Below are 19,973 nucleotides of genomic sequence, written 5' to 3'. Positions count from 1 at the left end.
ACCTAATTTTCAATGTTTTGTTTATATTTCTTCTGTCAATCAAAATACCATCAGATTTGAAATGTTGTGCACAAACCAGAGATCTAATACACAGATTTAGTTCATAATCTATTTTAATAAAACCTATTTATTATATAAACTCTTGTATAACACAAATCAGTTTTATAGTCACGACTTCATAGCACTAAAAGTCATTTATTGATAATACCTTCAATTTTTCTAAAAAAACTTGAAACCCATAAATGTATTCATCATTTTATTTTTATAAGTAATTTATTAGTTAAATGATCTATTATTTAGCGATTGTGTAGTTTTATATTTATTATCAATATTAACAATATTTTTTGAATGTAACACAACACAATGTTTTAAAAATTATTATAATAAATTGTTAATTAGAATTGAATTTTAATTTTGTCGTATAAAAATTAAACACTTGTATAATAAATAAATATATATATTATTTATATAATATTTACAGTGATTCTGTTGCATTTATATATTATAAATTATACTGTAATAAACGATATTATAATTTATTAGCTTATAAAATATTACAAAGTTTATAACACATAAAATTTTTTAGTATTTAACATTTTAAAGTAGAGCTTTTGCTTTTTTAAAAGTTGCTTATATTAATTCACAACTAATAATTAGCATTTTAATAGATAGTGTTGACTTACATCACATTCAAATAGCAGCTCAATCTTATAAATATATTCAATGGTTAAAAATTTATTTAATAAAATACATTTTGTTTATAATGGGAGGTAAAATTGGGACTTTGATAGTAATAAAGCACTCATCCCTGAGATTCACCAAAATTTTTAGATGAAATTATGTTTTGTATGACATATTGTATATGTTTTTATTAGAGTATGGAAATACCACTCGAAAATGAAATACCATAAAAATAATAGTAAAAAAACAAAATTTGTTAGTATAATAGTAATAGTACAGTACATACACAGTCTAACTTTTTTTTATGGATATTTATCCATTTTTTTATTATTGTTATATAATTTATTGTAAATTAATTATTATTTTTTCAATAATGGAGTTTAATCTGTTGTTTTTATTAAAACTGTCTGATTAATAGCATACTAATATTAAACTAATATTAAAAGTGATATATATTTGTATACTATAATTTTTTCTAATTTATTATATAATTTTTATCTGATAATATTTARTTAAAGTTAAATTGATTTATATTAATATTTTAAAATATTAATAAATTAAACAAATAAAAAATTATGTACTCAATTAACAAAATTTATTAATTTAACAGAGTTAATACATTATGTTATATACATATAAATTTATATTTATTTTAAATTAAATTTTGACATAATCTTAAATAGACTAAACATCGGACGGTAATCACAAAACATTATTTATATAATAATTGTCATATACTGTACTGTATATTGTATTATTCAATATTATAATTTCAGTACATGTTATAGCTTTTTAGAAAGTAATAATTGTTATATAATACATATGTACAATACATACTGTAATGTTTTGACGATATAAATCATCTCATGATTTAAAAATAAAGATAAAAGATTGAGAACTTCAATGAATGGATTATTATAGATATATATAATAAATTAATACTGTATATAAAAAATAGGTTTTGAACTAAAAATATCAGTTTATGAATTATATGACTTGAATTTAACGCCCTGAGCTGTTGATGTATTTTTATTATTGTTATCGATATCCGTTTCTTCAGTAATAATATCTTTCAATTCAATAAAATCCTTTTTTGGTGACAATTTTAGAGCACTAGCCCGTGTGGTCACACGTGGTGATGGACTTACAGCCAAACCCAAACTATTAGTTTGCAAACTTCTACTTCGGGCCCCTTTATAGACAGCAGTTGGTGAAACAATTTGATCCTTTTCACGCAATGGTGTCCTGGAAGTAATCGGTGATTCATTTTGTTGATCAACACTTGAGACTGAATTGCATAAAGAAGTTATTATAATCGGCAAACGTATGTCCAACTGAGATCCCTTATCAGCCACTATCTGATTTTATTAAAAAAAATAAACAAAAATTATATTTAATCTAATTTTATGATAATATGATAATAAGTTATTACTACCTTTTCATTCATGGCATAGAGTTTATTAGTTATATCACGCGATAATATAAGACTTAAAATATTTGCTAAATATTGTTGTTTGAATAACAGAAATTCAAGTGATTCTCTTTGCCAGAAGATATACCGACAAGAAGTGGCCGCAATCAGTGATACTTTAAATTTGTCATCACTTCCTAACTTACTGGACTCAAATTCAGGCGAATCCAAAAATTGTTTACTTTCAATACAATGCAGAAAATGATTACCAGATATCACATTAACTCTTAAATAAAAATATTTAATTAATACAAATAATATTCTATACAATAAATATGTATAAATATTGACGAATGTCTTACTTTCCACTAATAAGAAGTCCCAATCTATCAGTTTTGGTTAGACTTTCCATAGCATATGCTTCTCCCGCATGTAATATCATGATCTGTCCGATTGCGGCCAACTTTTTAAATATAGTCCTCGATATCATCACCGGTTCAAACAAACTTTGGTATATTTCTTCTAATTCTTTAGAAAATTTGATTTGTCTCATAGTATATAATAAGTAAAATGTTTGGATCAGATTGATGAACATAAATGTCATATTCCATGTCATTACTCCCGAACCACAGATCAAATTCCAGGCCCACACAGACATCAACAGTGATGCCAATGCCAACACTGAATGCATTATTAAAATACAATATTTGCTATTTGGTAGAGTATATGACAGTACAAAACAAATGTTTGCCATTTGAAACAGTATGTGATGTGCAGGAACTTCATTACAATTATTTGTTGTATTCATACTAATCTCAGATATATTTTTATTCATCACTGGATTATCATATAATTGATCCGACATTTTCATTAGTCATTCAAAATCTATTTAATTCTATTAGTAAATTCTTTGCTAATAATTTCTGCCATATTTTTATAAGTGTATCAATGAATGTATCAAATAAAAGAGTTTATGAGTTAAAAATCAATACAAATGATACGGTTTGCGCATTTGCGGCACAAAATTCTTTCAAATTTTATATAAACAATAATTTTAGTTCAAATCATTTTATTTGAAATGTTTTTCAAAATTTTATATATTAATGTATGACAATTGAGTATTAAATTAGTAAGTAGTAGTAGTAGTAGTGTTTTTGTAACAAGAAATGTCAAATAAATAAAATATATTTTTGAAAATTTAAACGATTAAATATAAAGCACTTGAAATTCTTATAAAGATCTGGAAAATTTCTATTTCTACTTATAATAACACGTGTTTACTTTACTTTAGTTTAGTACATACCGATATCGAAATTTTTAAATAATACATATTTAAATAAAATTTTATTAATAAACTAAAAATATAAAAATAGTAATTCTTAAACAACAACATGTTTTTCGACAATATGTATCAATTGTATTATATTATATTACAGTATTAATAACAAATAAACGCATGGAAATATTCTTAGAAATGTCCACTAAAATATTATCAGTAGAATTCGAGAAAATTTCCCAGGTAGGAAAGTTTACTAATAAAATCCATCCAATTTTTCCGGAAAATATTTTATTCTCCTCCTTCATAGTTAGAAATGAAAAATACATTTTAATTAAAATTAATAGTACAAAAACTTAAATATTTTGCAAAAATATATATTGAAATATTTAAAAATAAGTTTCAATATAATAAACTTAGTGATGGTGTTTATCAATAGCACTCAAAATACAGTTTAATATAATATTTGTTTTTAAACATCATAATAAAACATGTTGTTTAAGGTTCAATAGGTGGTAACACAAAAAAATAAATTCACTAGAAATTCCCAGGGAATATAAGAAACGTTTAGTTAATAAAAAAAGAGGGAATTTTATCGAACCCTAATTATCAGTGCTTTGTTTATATTTTGTTGAATTTTCTTTGTTCAAAATCTTTTAGAATAATTGAATTGAAAAAAATCTTAACAATTTTATTTTAACTTAAAATTAATATATTTTTATAGAAATTATATCTTTCATTTCTTACACTGCGATAAAAATCAATGTATATTTCCGAACATATTTTTTAACATTTTCCAAATAAACTACAGTATAACTGTATGTTCACTATATAAATAATTGTATTATTATAATGTTAAAGTATAATCGGAAATTTGTCAAATTAACTTAAATCAAAATTTATAGATTTTATTATACATATACATTGATTTTTATCGACGTGAATATAATTTATAGAATAATTTTAATGTTACTATAATTTCAATTATATTATCTAAATTTGAGTAAATACAGTACTACATATACAGTACATTTTAAAATTTTAAATCGTTTATTTAATTATATAATATAATTATAAAACAATAAATATTAAATAAATTACTTCTAATAAGTCATAATTCTGTAATTATAATACAGTATAATATTAGATTTTAATTATAGCATATTGCGTTAATTAGATATAAATATATATATATATATATATATATATATATATATTTAGTAAATATTTATTAAAGTTTTATCAATTTATTTTTGTTATATTTTTAATTAAATTATCTTCTATTTATGCTCTAATTTATAAATATATATGAATATATATGATAATTTAATAAAAATATAATTGCAGTATTCTTAGTAATCAAAGTATTTTACTTTTATAAATAATAAATTATTATTTAAACATAATGTGAATATTAATTAGATATCAATATATTTGTTGTCTATATTTAATACACACTTGTCTAAAGTTTATTACTTGCAAAAAAATTATTAAAACTAACAAAAACTTGGAAATAATTCAAAATGATAACACATTTCAGTACTTTATATAAAATAGACTCCGTATTTATACATTACATTAGAGTACATTATTATGAATAATTTAATCTTAATATTAAATAATTAAGTATGAATTAATATATACACAAATTCATTCAATTTTATCAAATTTATAAACTCATATCTCACGCCATAATAAATTGCAATAATTTGATAAATTTAATATAAACTTTTGTATTATCACATAAACTAAATAAACATAAGAGTATGTAATTATAGAAACATTGTCAATAAATTTCATTAATACTTATAATACATAAAAACAAAAAATAAACACATCAATGACAAAAAATAATTAAATTTAAATGTAGTAAATAAATATTATTACTACAGTGTAGTATAAGCTATACTAATCTATATTTTGATATTATAGTATTTATTTAGTACTAGTAATAATATTTATTTTTAAAAATAATTCACAATAAAAATAATATGATAAAATTTAGGGGAATGAAATTATAAAATACTCAAAATAATGTAAATGCTATTTAATTATAAAATTTTTATCAATTGATAATTAGTACATGTATGATAGTTATAATTAGAAATATTATTAATAATCAAACACTTAGAAAAATATAAATCAATTTATTTAAAAAATGCAACTATTGATCAAAATTATATGAACACATTTAGTGCCATAAATATCATGTTTTTTGAACATCACTTGAGTTAATGATATATAATTAGAGAATATTCTTAAGTGTTTTACAGTAGAAAGTGATGTCAATTGTTGTCAACGTTATTGACATTGAAATGTAATGCAATGTATTGTAATGTAATGTTTGTAACAAACATACAGTTAATAATTAAGTGAAATATTTAAAACCTGTTTTAATGTTTCATTAAATATCATTAAAATTATATTTTGTTTTCAATTCATTTACAAGTGTTGACTCGATTTTATTATTATTTATTAAATTATTTCAAATTATGATTAACTTATTTGCCAAACGATTGCTATTATCGGTTCAGTCACCTCACGAGTTGGCCAAACATTTGATGTCATCGTCGACTACTTTCAGTCAGTTTTCACCCGAAATTTCGACAATATTGAAGTCGACTGCTGTTGAGTGTCCGGCCGAAGACCAGAACTCAGTGCCACAATTGACTCCTATATCAGCCATGTCTTCATTGATCACAAGCGAAGAGATCCGAGAGAGACACCAAAACCTCATGAAATTGATTGACAAGAATTCATATGTTGGACACAAACCGAGCATAATATTGGTGAGCGCTTCCAGTCGTCCACATTTGGCCGACACGAGGATCCCGTGCACTCATTTCAAACAAAACTCAGATTTTATTTATTTAACGGGACTAACGACCAGTCAATCGGCTGATTGTGTTTTAGCCTTAATTGGAGGTCACGGCGAACCACTTGAGTCTATAATGTTTGCGCCTTTCGGTGAACAGATGAAGCAACTATGGGACGGAAGTGACCTCAGAGAGCAGTCTCCGTGGATTAATAGTATTTGCAATGACTTCAGAGATATATCCAAATTGAAAGACTTGATGTCTACTCATAGCCCTTCTCGACAATTGTTTGTCTCAAAGTCAGGTTTCAATCAAACAAATGGCAACACAAATAGCAGTGAAAGTTGTGATAAATTAAACCCAATTTTGAGAAACTTATTGAATCTCAATTCAAAAACAGCTATACTTAAAATGTCACCACTTTTGGAACAGTTAAGACTTAGCAAATCCAAAGCTGAGTGTAATGCTATGCGAAGAGTGTGTAGTATAGGTAGTCTAGCGATGGCTAATACAATGGGATGGACCAATTCATTATCACAAAACACGATTGTCAATGAGGCACATATAGCGGCCAAATTTGAGTTTGAATGCCGTTTTAATGGCGCCCGAAATATATCTTTCCCTATAGTTTGTGGTTCGGGTCAGAGATCAACAATTATTCACTACGGAAATAATAATCAATTCTGTTCTCCAAATGACTGGGTTATGATAGATGGTGGTTGTGAAGATGTTGATGGCTATAATAGTGATATAACGAGGTCGTGGCCAATCAATGGTGACTTTGGTGTCTCACGATTACGACGCGATCTTCACGAAGCTCTGTGTGAAGTGCAATCAGAGTTAATATCTGCCGTCTCTAATGACTCAATGATGACATTGGATCTCCTCTTCAAACTGATGTGTACTTTACTTTCAAAGGTTTTACTTGACTTTAATGCTTTCAATATAACTGTTTCACCACAAGAGGCCATATCTTTGGCCTACCGATTGTGTCCACATCACGTCTCTCACTATTTAGGTATGTATTTGAAATAATATTTATTATTGATATTGTTTATAAATATATAGTAAATAGTGATATAATTTTAATTATTTTAATGATTATTTAGGGCTTGATGTTCACGACTGTCCATCAATTCCTAGAAATTTTACCCTAAAACCCGGTTATTGTTTTACAGTAGAGCCCGGACTCTATTTTCATAAAAGTCATGCAATGATTAAACCAGAGTTTCAAGGAATAGGAATGAGAGTTGAAGACGACGTTCTGATGAACCATTCGGGTCGCGTCGAGATATTGACCACTGGATGTCCACATAAACCTAATCTCATCTAATTTTAACATTACATTATTAAATGCACTGTTTGTTTGTTTAGTATTAATATAACTATTTACCGGTAAAAGTATTTTATGTTTGTTATTTACCGTAATATTTATAAAATATTTAAATTATATAATTTTAAATATTTGTTATGTACTGTATATTATATATTGACAGAGATTTTATTAAATGCTGTTTTAGTATTGACTGAATTTTTATAGTTTTCTTTATTTGTTACACTATATCTGTACATAAATATAATACATTATACTGTAATAAGTAACCGGTGCTGATAATACAATTTGTGATAATAAATAGTTACCATTGATTGTATTTAAACAATGCTTACCTTATGGCTTAAAATCTATAGTTACCAAACACTTTAGATATTAATCTAAGTGTCAATAACTACTGTAGTTAAAAAATAAGTATTAAATTTTCTAACATTGAAGTAAATTAAATTTAATTCAATTAAAGTATATATACTGTATATCGACAATTAACTTCCTGTTTAATGCATCGCTTTATAAATTATATGATACAAGATTTTATACTATTTATGCCATATGTTTTTAATTAATATAAATTAACTCTTAAAAATTATTATTGAAAAATTTACATTTTTATTATATTAATGATGATATTTAAATTTTGATTACTTTAAGAATGATAATAATTTTGCATCATAACGTTTTAGTAATTATACTATAATACTATTAATATTATTATTTTGTTTTTTATTATATTGTACTTTAAATATTCAAGTTAACAATGTGTGCTAACTTTTATTAAACTTTTAAATGTTTAAAAACAGTAAAACAATTTTATTGATACATTTGATGTGAACTAAAATCAGATATTTAATGACAAATATTAATTAAAAAAGTATTATTTGACATTAATTAATGTTTACTATTAAATGAATAGTTTATTGTAATAAATGAATGATTATCTCAATGACTGACATGAGAACTAAAGACATCAATTGGTCTCAAATGATGTTTAGATTGACTTACATTCCGGTCGTTATATTAGTCATATTATTAATTTGTCTCTTCGTTGGTGTTATCGTTGATGTAGTGATTCCGGTGATAAAGACAAACAGTGATCACATAATACCAATTGTCATAATGATTGAGTCGTTGTGTTTTCTTATATTATGTTTTATCACCAAAAGTACCATCGATGGTAAATTTTCAAATATGGACATCACTTACTTCATCACAACATATCTTTTACTGATCACTCAATTTTGTGTCTTTTTATTGCAAACACAATTAGATTGATTAATAATTACAATTAAATAAATTTCTTTTATTTAAATATATATTTATTTTAAAGTATTAAAAACTGGTCATTACATCAATAAGTATCTCAAGATATCTACCAATTGTTTATACTTTAATATTAATGTTATATAACTATAAATGAAATGAAATTATAAATAATGATATGATATATGGATTACAATTTATATGTGACAATGATATTTAAGATACATATGATATACGATATAATGGTATTAATCATATAAATGTTTAATAAATTTCATACATTACTCGTAAATGTGTACTACTTTTCTAACAAATGGGTGATCTGTTTAGCTATGGTTTGAAAGTTTGGTTTAAAAGAAGAGACTTTGAATAAATTTGATGAGATTGTAATTAATGAGAAGAGTGGTCGGAATAGCTGAACATAAGAAGCCAAATGTACGACGTTTGGGGTAACCGAAGAAGAATGCAATTCTTCCAGTTATGAACAATACGTTAATCAATGGGATCAGCTTAATTAGGATACTCTTGTCGATGAAACTGATGGAAATGATCTGAGCGAAGACCGACAACAAGAACTGCTCAAATGAGTTACGAAACATTTGGTTGGCCTCTTGTACTTTCGGGTCCCGACTTGCTTCCAATGGGTCGGGGTTTTGAGTTTTACAGCGCCGGGAGATTACGTAAAACATGTTAAATAGAAGCCATGCAGTGCTCAGTGATTGGTAGCATAAGACGAGCTCAAGTTTGTGCCAATAGGATGACACCTGAACTCCTGAAGCATTGCCACCAATGTTAAGGTTAAGGTAAGAAGTGTCGAGAAAGATGAATGATAAGAGACCAATGAAGACAATACATCCCAACGAATCAATTCTTGAGCGTCTTTTAAACTCTTGAAGCGGATCTTTGGGAGTTTCTGGTGCTTTAGTTATGGTTTCTTCTTTCTTTGTGGTCTCAGTTGATTTCGGATCTTTTGTAGCCATTTCTTCGAGTTTTTCTCATGTAATCTTTGTTATAAAATAATGGAAAATAACATAATTAGATAATTTTATCATTTTTTAATTTAATAATTAAATAAAGTTTTGTAAGATTTGTTGCAAAATATAGAATAAACAATAAATACAATGCATTGACACTTTCAATGACAGATAATATAACAATCAATTGATGGATTTGTTTGCAATGAAACTAACATTTACTTTGATTGAAGCAATCAATTAGTCTTTGAACGAAAGCTTTCAGAGTAAACACAAATGCAATCAATAATTAAGCAAATTATAAACAACTTTACATATAATTAACGATTGCTTTAAATGTATTTTTATAGACAAAAGCGATGGTTTTGAAAATGTCTGAAAATGGTATAAACCATGGTTTGGGTGTTTGTATTGCTATAACTGTTTTGTGGTAAACAAGAGTTCCTATTGGATCAAACCATTCAAAACACTTACTAATAATTTGTAGGCTTTGGTCATATGGCGCGCATCTGTCTCCTCCACTACCCATCCCTAACCTACAACTCCCTATCCATTCATTCATCCATTCCTTCCATGTATAATAGTATCTTAATCTCTCTCTAACTCAACCGTCTCTCTCTCTCTATATATATATATATATATATATATATAACAGTCACTACAGGATAAGCTTTTATTTAAATGATATACCTTTAAAATATAATACCTTTTTAAAAGCTACTGTATTTATAAATACTTAATCATTAAAGCTTTAAAAATAAAAATAGGATATTTAAATACAGTATAATAAAATGTGTTGTCTGTCTCAACTAATAATTACTAAAATACATAATGTATTTTTCAATAATGGCATTTCAATAGGTCTTATTAATATTGTATTCAAAATTTTTAATAAGATTTAACAAAAAACTTTTAGCAGACATTAAATAGTTTATATGTATTAATATTAATTTTATAAATGATTTGAAATGTACAAAATTATAATAATAGTATTTAATCTATTATTAATATTAAATACTATTTATTATGATATACTACAGTATATATGATATTGATATATTGTAATTTTATTATTTTTAAATACCTTATAAGGAATACAATAGATATGTAATTATAACAAATATTTTAAGTAAAGATGCTTTAAAAACAACAACAAATGTCATTGAAATTAGTTATGCAGTTTACAGTTAGTTAGGTATGAATTTTAGAAAATAATTTTAATTATAAAATGCAATTTACACTACTGGTAATACTTACCGTAATTTAAATAACAAAAATATTAAATTACAATTAATTTTTAGGTACATATAATAAATAATTACCAATTAAATGAGTGTTGATTGAATTTTGCGCAAAAAATAATTAATTTAAAATTAGTTGTAAGTTATCGGGAATTTGGACTTCAGGTTCATTTAAATGAGTTTCGCGGGCAAAGAGAGTCAATGATTTATTAGGTCTTTGTTTTGCGATATCAATCATACAATCAATCAATTTGTTGGTCACTTGTTTGCAGCCTTCTATCTCAACGGTCAATATATTTGGACAATCAGTTATCACTTGAATCAGTTTATCACCAATTTTAGTGTATTGTAAATCCAAATGTTGTAAATTATTAAGTTTAGCCAATGATTCGCAACAATTATCACTAATTTTATTATTGATAATCAATTCTTCAAATGCAATCGATAGGTATTCAAGATGTGGACAAAATTGTGGCAAAAACTGAATCGAGTAATCGGTAACAATAGCGCCGTCAAGACTTAGTTTTTTTAGATAATAATTATTTTTCAAAATATCACACAATATATAATCAAATTTAATTGATGGTAAAAAAAGATTCAATTCCTCCAAATGTCTTAAATTGGATAACTTATGTAAAGTATGTTTGTCTTCAATGTTTGAACAGTCGATCTCCAAAATCTGTAAATTAAATAAATTTTCACAAATTTCAGACACAATCTTGTTGTCGATGAACTCTCCATTGATCTCTAAATTCGTTAGACATTTAGCACTTCCAGTGACAATACACTTAATTGCTTCAAGACTTAGATTCCAACAGTTATTTAAAACAAGTCTTTTGATAGATTGTGGTAAAAGTCCAAAACAAAGACCAGTAATCCTAACATTTTTACTGACGTTTAAAACCTCAAGTTTTGGACAGTTTTTCAAAATAAATTCAAGAGTTGATTCACTAATATCGCTATCATTAAGAATGATGTGTTGAAGTGTCTGACCGGTAGTGATAACAATGAAACGGATCACCTCATCGATCAAACCCTGAGAATTGGAAAAGTCTATGTGTTGGACACCTTTGGGACAATTGTCGCGGAAGTGTTGCCAAACATTTCTGTCAATAATTGTCGACTCAAGACTCAGAGCTTTGATATTAGGACAAAATGTGAACAATTGGATCAATTGATTGTCGTTTAAAACATACAAAGTTCTTGAGCCGTCTTTCACTTGTCGACAGCTCTTATATAAGCAATCATTTGTTGTGAACCGATGTCTGTAATCATTGCAATCACATTTCGAGTCATATTCATCATCGTCTTCATCATTAGTATTGTCATCACATCCAATATTGATGGCTATGGCGATACATCTTCTAAAAGTCAACTGATAATCAACTAATCGTTTGAATCTTTGACAAACAAGTCTTAGATTAAACAGTTGTGTTATGGGAATCAACTCTAAGACATTAAGAAACAAATGATCGTTAAGATAGTGATTAATAAGATCTTTGTTATCATTGATTGAATCCATGGATAACTGGATGACAGTTACTCACAGATATTACTGTATAATAATGTCATTCATAACAATAAACACGTGTTTAGAGCACTTCATTCAAAAACAACGACATATTATAACAGACATTACATTCAAATTATAGTATAATTAATGAATTAGTTATCAAATTAAACAAATTATTATTTAATTTTATGTTAATTTAATGAACAAAAAAAATGCAAATTAATTGACAAATGTGTGATAATTTAGTGTTAAATGATAGCAATTTATGTGGGAATCGGTAAGTTGTGTGCCGTTTGCTCTAATATTTCATCGATTTTAAGCCTCCAGTTGTAGATATTTTTGGAAACCTTACACCAGTTGTCTCCATGTCTGGGCTCTGCTGCCACACATCGCTTCTTGAGCTCTTCCTGTTGTTCCTAAAAAATCATTCAATAAATTGATTTGTAAACAATATAAATGTAAGTTTATTTCGTAAATTCAAATAGCGATACCTTAGTTCCGTGAAGAAGTTCAAACTTGTAAGCGTAAGCCCAAGAATCGCCTAAATCTGGATCTAATTTAAGTGTTCTGGTAAACCATTGTCGCGCTTTGTTTAGTTTTCTTTCGGTCCAAAATAGTAAAGAACAGGTAAGCAAAACGTGTGGGTCGTGTTCACAACGTTTCAATGCGTCTACACTTTTGCTTTTCCTTTGCGGCCGATTCTCCATAAATATTGCTTCAGACCACAGAAGACCACTTTGTGGACATTCTTGAAGTGCTTTAGCCATCATAGGAATAGCCGCTTCCTTATTAACATTTCTCTCAATACGAATCGATTCAATCCATAACTCTTGACACTTGGGATTTCGTAGCCGAGCCCTCTCTAATACAGACCGAGCCTTTTCGAGTCGTGATTTGGCCTCCAATCGGGCCAATAGTATCCATAGAGGAACAGATGTCTGATTATTTTTGATACCATTATTATAAGCTTCTTTGGCGTCATCTATTCGATTCTCTTGTTCAGCAATTTGTCCGGACATCATCCAAAGTTTAGGATAATTTGGATAATCTTGAAGACCTGATACAAGAAGTTTTTTGGCGGATTCTATATTTCCCAATTGCCACTCAAGTTTAACAGACTTCATGAGGACACGAGCAGTGGGTGCACTTTGTCTTGCCTTTTCTAATAGTTTCTTCGCTCTATTGTATTCTTCATTTTCTGATTCAAGCTTAACGGCCGCCAACCAAATCTCTTCACTGTTTGGATTGGCTTTGAATGCAAGCGCTAGTATTTCTCGAGCAGAGTTGACATTACCGGCCAACCATTCAGACTTAGCTCCCATAAGCCATAAGACTTCTGCTTGTGGACAGCTTTGAACGGCTGATTGTAATAATTGTCTTAAACTTTGATATGTTCCGTGATTTTTCTCAAAATATGCAGCCCTTAACCAAACAGACTTCTTATTAGGAAATGCCTTAATAGCGATACCATAGACAGCTCGGGAGCACTCATATGCCTCCTGATTAGCAAAATTTTCGGCGTCATCGAGCCAAGTGTGCTTACGGTCCTCATCATCGATACCATAACCAATAACAGCACCAACAATGGCCTGACAGGTCAATACTGAACCTGATTTTTCAGTTTCCATCGCATCTTTAAGCCATTGTTCGCGATTTATTTCAACACCATTAGTGGCGAGTGAAGAGATAGCTCTGTCGATAATTTTTTGAACCATAATAATGTTTCCCTGAGCTTCTTCCAGTTTTGCAGCTGTTATCCAAATTTGTCGATCTGTTGGAATATTTTCTCGGGCTTTGTTTAGTACTCTTCGAGCATTTTCATAAGTTTCAAGTCTTGCCAAAGCCAGCCATAACTCGACACTTGTTGGACAACACTCGACGGCTCGACTCAACAGAATACGTGCATCTTCTGGTTCTTCCAGCTCAACGGCCTCTTTCCACAATCGAACAGAATTGGGAATGTGTTCCAAAGCTTTTCGGAAAATTCGTTTCTTTGCTTTTATTTCTTGTTCTAATTCTGAGGCTTTGATCCATAAGCGAACTGATGATGGAATCTGACGGACAGCCTGTGCTATAACTGATTTCGCTAAGTCTTGCGGTTGAAGTCGTGCCGCCTCTAACCAGACATCCTCTGAATTCGGACACATTTCGCAGCCTTTCATCACAAGATTACGAGCCGTTTGTAATTTTCCGGTAACTTCTTCAAGTCGTGCTGAAGCAATCCATGCGGGAGAATGATTGGGATTCGTTTCGCGAACCGATTTCAGAAGCAAACGAGCCTTTTTAATATCACTGATATCTGCTCCGTGAGCCGGAATCATGGACTGCAAGTCTGTTAAATAACCTTTCGGGTCAACAACAGTCTGTCCATTAACAGAATCTGATGCCTGATTCAACTTGATGTCCATCAATGTATTTCTCGCCTGACCAATTTTGCGAAGATCTAGATTTCCAGGCGTCAAAAAACCTCCCGGAGTCATCAAACCAGTGGACGTTCCGCCTGTAAATGGAGTTTTAAGACCAGTTCGGGGATCAATTGATACAACAGTCTCTCCACTGGCCATCGCTGAGTTGTGGGCCAGAATGGAATCGGGAACCGGAGTAAACTTTTCTGCTCTCGGGTTTCTCATCTTCTTATTCCTAGAGTCGCCCACTTCTGGAATATTTAGCCATTCATCTTCAGAGACAGCATTGAGATCTCTTTTAAGATCGGAAAACTGTTGTTGTATTTTAGGTCTTTCCTGACGATATCTTTCCAATTCTCGCCTCAATTTGTTTTCGCGATACTCTTTGCGCTTCTCATCCATTCGTTTATCAATTGACTCATAAATTTGATCCGCTTCTTCATCATCCTTATCATACGGATCTTTACTAAAAAGACTTCCGCCGTAACCATTGAATTCGTCATAATTTGAATCATTTAAGTCTTCCTCTTCGTCTTCTTCTTCGTCACCTTTTTTAGACTTTTTGACGATCTGAGCCTTAGTAGGCGCGTGTCTATCATCGGGAACATCACTGGCATCACGTGCCGGACCGATATCGCTTCGAGTGGTAAAACCGGTGGCTCCACGACCAGCACCGGCCACATAACCCAACGGTGCCGGCAATCCTATGAATGCCTTTTTCTTTTTGCTTACAAGAGCTCCGGGATGTGGGACGTTGGCTAAAGAGTTCATCATTGGATCTGATTTTTAAAACATTTAATGATTACAATCAGATGAAAGTCAAAACAAAACGAAATGAAAACATTGAAAGTCTTTAGCAAAGTATAAACACAGCGACGACTTGAATGACGACTGCAATGCAATCTATGGACTAATACTTATGTAAAAGATTTTCTCATTTTTATTGTCCGTATTGTATATAATGTGTATTTAAAGGACCAACTGATTGATAATATTATTAACCACTGATTATCACATGGTTTAGGACAACGTATGTCACTCTTGTTGATCACTGCAACCTGTTTTGAGACCAGTCTTAAGTGATTTAAGTGGACTTAACTGTTGTGTTAAATGTTGTATTTAATGAGTACAACACTTAATAGACATTAGAGACCACTAAAAGTCTATTTAAACGACTGATTATCACCTTTACTGCCATCAGTTGATGTCAATCATAATAGCAAACATTGAACTGATTGTATTAGATTAACAATTGATTAAATTGATTGAATTGATTGTCTTGTAGACAAAGATGTGCTGAGAGGTGCTATCAGGTGATGTCCCACAAACACATGACATCCTTATTGCAGTCAATGGTCTTGCAATTGGTTACGCAGTGAACAACTTAATAGCATATGATTTAATGGTCTAATTTTGATTAATTATTATATGATATTTGCTTTATTTTACAGAATGGGGAAAAATAGGCAAAAGTTAAGGAAAACACAAACAGCATTCAAGTTATTAGTTCCACAAAACAAGAAACTAAATACACAATTAACTAATAAGACAACAGACAACACATATTGTCCGTCAAAGATATTAAAACCAGTGTTAAGTACTGGTTCTTTGAAAGTCAATAGTGATGGAGAAGCAGTTCACGATAGCGTATCAAATGATGATCGCTATGATGATAATATTGACCATTCACTCACTCGGGAACCAATTAATTTGGGTGTCAAAAATGTCCGACAGATTCTTAATTGTATTAAAGATTCTTCAGTTGAAGTGAAAGATCTTATATTAAATGAATGTAATATCATATATGAATGCAAGATCTGTACAAATCTCTTCAGAAGTTTAGCCAACTTTATATCACACAAAAGGTTTTATTGTAAAAACCATTATTGCGAACGAATGCTTCTCTTTGATTCCACACAAATACACTTCAATGATGAAGAAGAAGAAATGGAAGATAATTGTGATGATAATGATGTGGTCGAGACAGTCATACATACACAACAAACGCCTGAACCTGAAGAAGCTATTAGTGGCAATACATCTTTAGATATCATTTCTCCTATGTCTTCGAGTTCGGCGACAAACAGTTGTGTTGAAAATGTCAATCCAAATGATAATCAACTTGTTATACAAAAGTGTCAATTTATTGACAAATGTCTTAATAAAGTTAATGACGAAAAACAGCGACACGAAGAGTCACCACAATTGGAGCTTCAATTGTCGACAATTAAATCCAATTCTAACGCCGTGTTTCAAAGTCTTCAAGATTTTGAAAACAATTCTGATTGTAATGAAAATAACACGAATTGCGATAAAAAACAAATTATCAATAATTTATTCAAAGAAATGAAGAATTTTAGGCAAATGAGTGAAAAACTGAAAAGACAAAGAGTTGAGGAAATACTTCCACCGGTGGACAACAAAATAGAAGTGAATGATAATATTAATCAAAATCAGTTGAATCAGACATTGAGTTTAAAGTGTGATCTCTGTCCACATCTCTCAGCGACCACTTTCTCGTCGACCAAAACATTGAGAGTACATATGAAGACTATTCATTCAACTCGTCGTATTGTATATCCCTGTCCATTGTGTTCACTTGCATTCAAACAATTATCAAACGCTACGAGACATTTGATCCAAATCCATAAGCGGACCAAAACTCAAGCAATTACTTTAAAAGAAGTTATGAAAAGAAGGGCTTATTCGACAAATAGCAGTGGAAACAGTTCTGAAATTGAAGAAGTAAGTGATGAAAGCAAAGATGGCACCAATCAATCTGTTATTTTAAAAAGTAATATTAGCAACGAATCAACTATGGGATCAGCTAAGAGAAGTACAAGTAATCAAAATTCTATTTCTAATAAATGTAAAACTCGTTTGTCATCAAATGTTAAACCATCGGCTTCGAGAATAAATGCTGAATGTATTTACAAATGTGGTGTTGTCTTTGATTGGGCACCGGCTAAGAGAAGTCATGAGAAAAGTTGTCGAAAACGATTGATTGTCAAAAAACAAATTCGAAACCATCAGATTAATGGTAATTCATCGAAGTCTAAGGCTGTCAATAATGTGGTCAAAAGTGTTAAAAGTAAATACAAGAGTCAATCAAAGTTGAAAAGCGCGTCAAAAATTAAGTCATCTTCAGTTCCTAACTATAAGAGACAAATGACAATAAGCACAACATTAGCTCACAATTTAACCACAAATTTTGTACTTCCGAATAGTATTGAAGAAAAGATTAAAGAATTTACAGATCTTAAGTCATTACAATGCAGTCATTGTCCAAATCAAGACTTTATGAGTTTGAATCAATTACTACAACATGCGGTCACTCACTTAGGATATAATATCCTTAAATGTCACGGATGTTCATACCATTCAATTTATGAAAATGACATGAAATATCATTTAATAAACACTCATAACATAAATGAGCAAATGATTGGCAAACATTACCAAACACTGCCTAATCTTATTCAACCACGACTTGTAATTTTACCGATTAAATCAACTATAGATTGTGATGACAATTGCAATCAAATGAAAAAAGGTTTGCATTAAATAAAGTATTAAATGTGATATTATTTATTTATTTTTATAAAATTTATATTATCATCATTTAGAAGCTGAAAGTCCTGAAAAAAACTCAAAACTTAAAATTCATTTGAGAACCAGTGCTTCAAAGTTAGGAAATAAAACCAAAAAGTGCTACGAAATTGTCGATAAATAATATGATATATCATTTATACGATATTTTGTTAATTGTTGTATATTTTGAGGTAAATGTTTAAATTTATATTCAGTATTTTGTTAACTTATTAAAATATTTATCTAATATACAGTATAATAATTTATGGATAAAATGTAAATATAAAATAAATTTTTTATAAAATCAAGATATTATACAATATAATTTTATTTGATATTATTGTACAGAAAATTAGTTTAGTTTTTTTTTTGATCTATAAATATAAAATAAATTAAAATTATTGCTATTGTATTATATATTTAATTTATTCACTTAATTCAATACACAATTCAATTTGTATTAATATCTAAACCGGTAACAAATATTTCTTTTGATAGACTTCATAAAGGTAAAAAATGTGTACATTTTGTTCAAGGTAGATTTATATGATTTTGATGATACAATCAAATAAAAATTTATTTATTTTATTTGATTTAAAAAATTATTAATTTTATAGTTACATTGTTATAACTAGTCTATCCATTTGAAGTTATTTAACTATTTTTACCGATATCGGAGAATGAGCTCATATTAAATATATGAGTATATCATTTATAAATAAGCGATTATACAAAATTTTATATCACTTACAAATAACTTTTTAAGTCGTTATTAAATTTTATCAACTTTTAGTTAACTTTTGCTTAATAATTAAAAATTATTTTTGACTAAAATCCTTTAATTTAACACAATTTTAGTGATAAAAATGAAAAATAATAATAATATATAAAATTTGTAAAGCAATTGTATAAAAAAAGAAGAGAAATAAATCATAGTTTAGAGAAATAGTGACTACAAAACATTTAACGTTTATTAATATGATTTGTCAAACAAACAATTTTTTATTACAGTTGCTGACAATTAACGTAGTTTTTTCATATTATAAATAATTTTAAATTAAAACAAATTACATTTTTATAAAATATTAGATCAAAAAAATAAAGTATGCATTATAATGCAGTAATAAATGTTTTAAAAAAAATTAAATACAAAAAATTGCTTGAAAATAAATACTTTTAAGTAACTATTTGCCAATTTTTACTAACTTTTATAGTGACTTAAAACTATTATCACTACTTCAGGCAATGGAAGCCTAATTATTAAAAAAATGTTTATGTAATTATCAACTTTAAAGTACGACTACATTATATACCTGTATAACAGTATAATTTGATTTAATAAAATATGACAATAATTTCAATAAGTTTAGAGGTATTACACCACCCATTGCTAGCATACCTAAGCTGTTTAAAAGTTGTATAAATTCTTACTGTACAATCAATATATAATAATTTTTATTTCATTAATTTAA

The 19,973-nt window shown here is 28.4% G+C and overlaps 5 protein-coding genes across 5 annotated transcripts; 2 read left to right on the top strand and 3 right to left on the bottom strand.

Moving 5' to 3' along the window:
- Positions 1-1,661: 1,661 nt before the first annotated feature.
- On the bottom strand, positions 1,662-3,028 carry LOC128963605 (popeye domain-containing protein 3-like). Its single transcript, XM_054310118.1, has 3 exons — positions 2,455-3,028; positions 2,117-2,378; positions 1,662-2,039 (listed from the first exon to the last, which is right to left on the bottom strand). The coding sequence occupies exons 1-3, from the start codon at positions 2,961-2,963 to the stop codon at positions 1,662-1,664; spliced, it is 1,149 nt and encodes a 382-aa protein (XP_054166093.1). The 5' UTR covers positions 2,964-3,028.
- A 2,670-nt stretch (positions 3,029-5,698) lies between these two features.
- Positions 5,699-7,628, top strand: LOC128963470 (xaa-Pro aminopeptidase 3-like). The gene is made up of 2 exons (XM_054309979.1): positions 5,699-7,202; positions 7,294-7,628. Exons 1-2 carry the CDS (start codon positions 5,861-5,863, stop codon positions 7,515-7,517), a joined length of 1,566 nt encoding a protein of 521 aa, XP_054165954.1. The 5' UTR covers positions 5,699-5,860; the 3' UTR covers positions 7,518-7,628.
- Positions 7,629-9,065: 1,437 nt separating this feature from the next.
- LOC128963471 (uncharacterized) lies at positions 9,066-12,565 on the bottom strand. The gene is made up of 2 exons (XM_054309980.1): positions 11,074-12,565; positions 9,066-9,781 (listed from the first exon to the last, which is right to left on the bottom strand). Exon 1 carries the CDS (start codon positions 12,512-12,514, stop codon positions 11,114-11,116), a length of 1,401 nt encoding a protein of 466 aa, XP_054165955.1. The 5' UTR covers positions 12,515-12,565; the 3' UTR covers positions 9,066-9,781; positions 11,074-11,113.
- Positions 12,566-12,734: 169 nt separating this feature from the next.
- LOC128963768 (pre-mRNA-processing factor 6-like) lies at positions 12,735-15,920 on the bottom strand. Its single transcript, XM_054310292.1, has 2 exons — positions 12,997-15,920; positions 12,735-12,921 (listed from the first exon to the last, which is right to left on the bottom strand). The coding sequence occupies exons 1-2, from the start codon at positions 15,682-15,684 to the stop codon at positions 12,769-12,771; spliced, it is 2,841 nt and encodes a 946-aa protein (XP_054166267.1). The 5' UTR covers positions 15,685-15,920; the 3' UTR covers positions 12,735-12,768.
- On the top strand, positions 15,873-18,643 carry LOC128963604 (zinc finger protein 800-like). Its single transcript, XM_054310117.1, has 3 exons — positions 15,873-15,940; positions 16,362-18,463; positions 18,537-18,643. Exons 2-3 carry the CDS (start codon positions 16,363-16,365, stop codon positions 18,641-18,643), a joined length of 2,208 nt encoding a protein of 735 aa, XP_054166092.1. The 5' UTR covers positions 15,873-15,940; position 16,362.
- Positions 18,644-19,973: the final 1,330 nt, after the last annotated feature.

Source organism: Oppia nitens, unplaced genomic scaffold (assembly GCF_028296485.1).
Source record: "Oppia nitens isolate AA-2021 unplaced genomic scaffold, nextdenovo-longstitch-racon4-pilon3 scaffold7_pilon_pilon_pilon, whole genome shotgun sequence".
In the NCBI taxonomy this organism is placed as follows: domain Eukaryota; kingdom Metazoa; phylum Arthropoda; class Arachnida; order Sarcoptiformes; family Oppiidae; genus Oppia; species Oppia nitens.
This window is presented reverse-complemented; position numbering and strand designations above follow the sequence as displayed.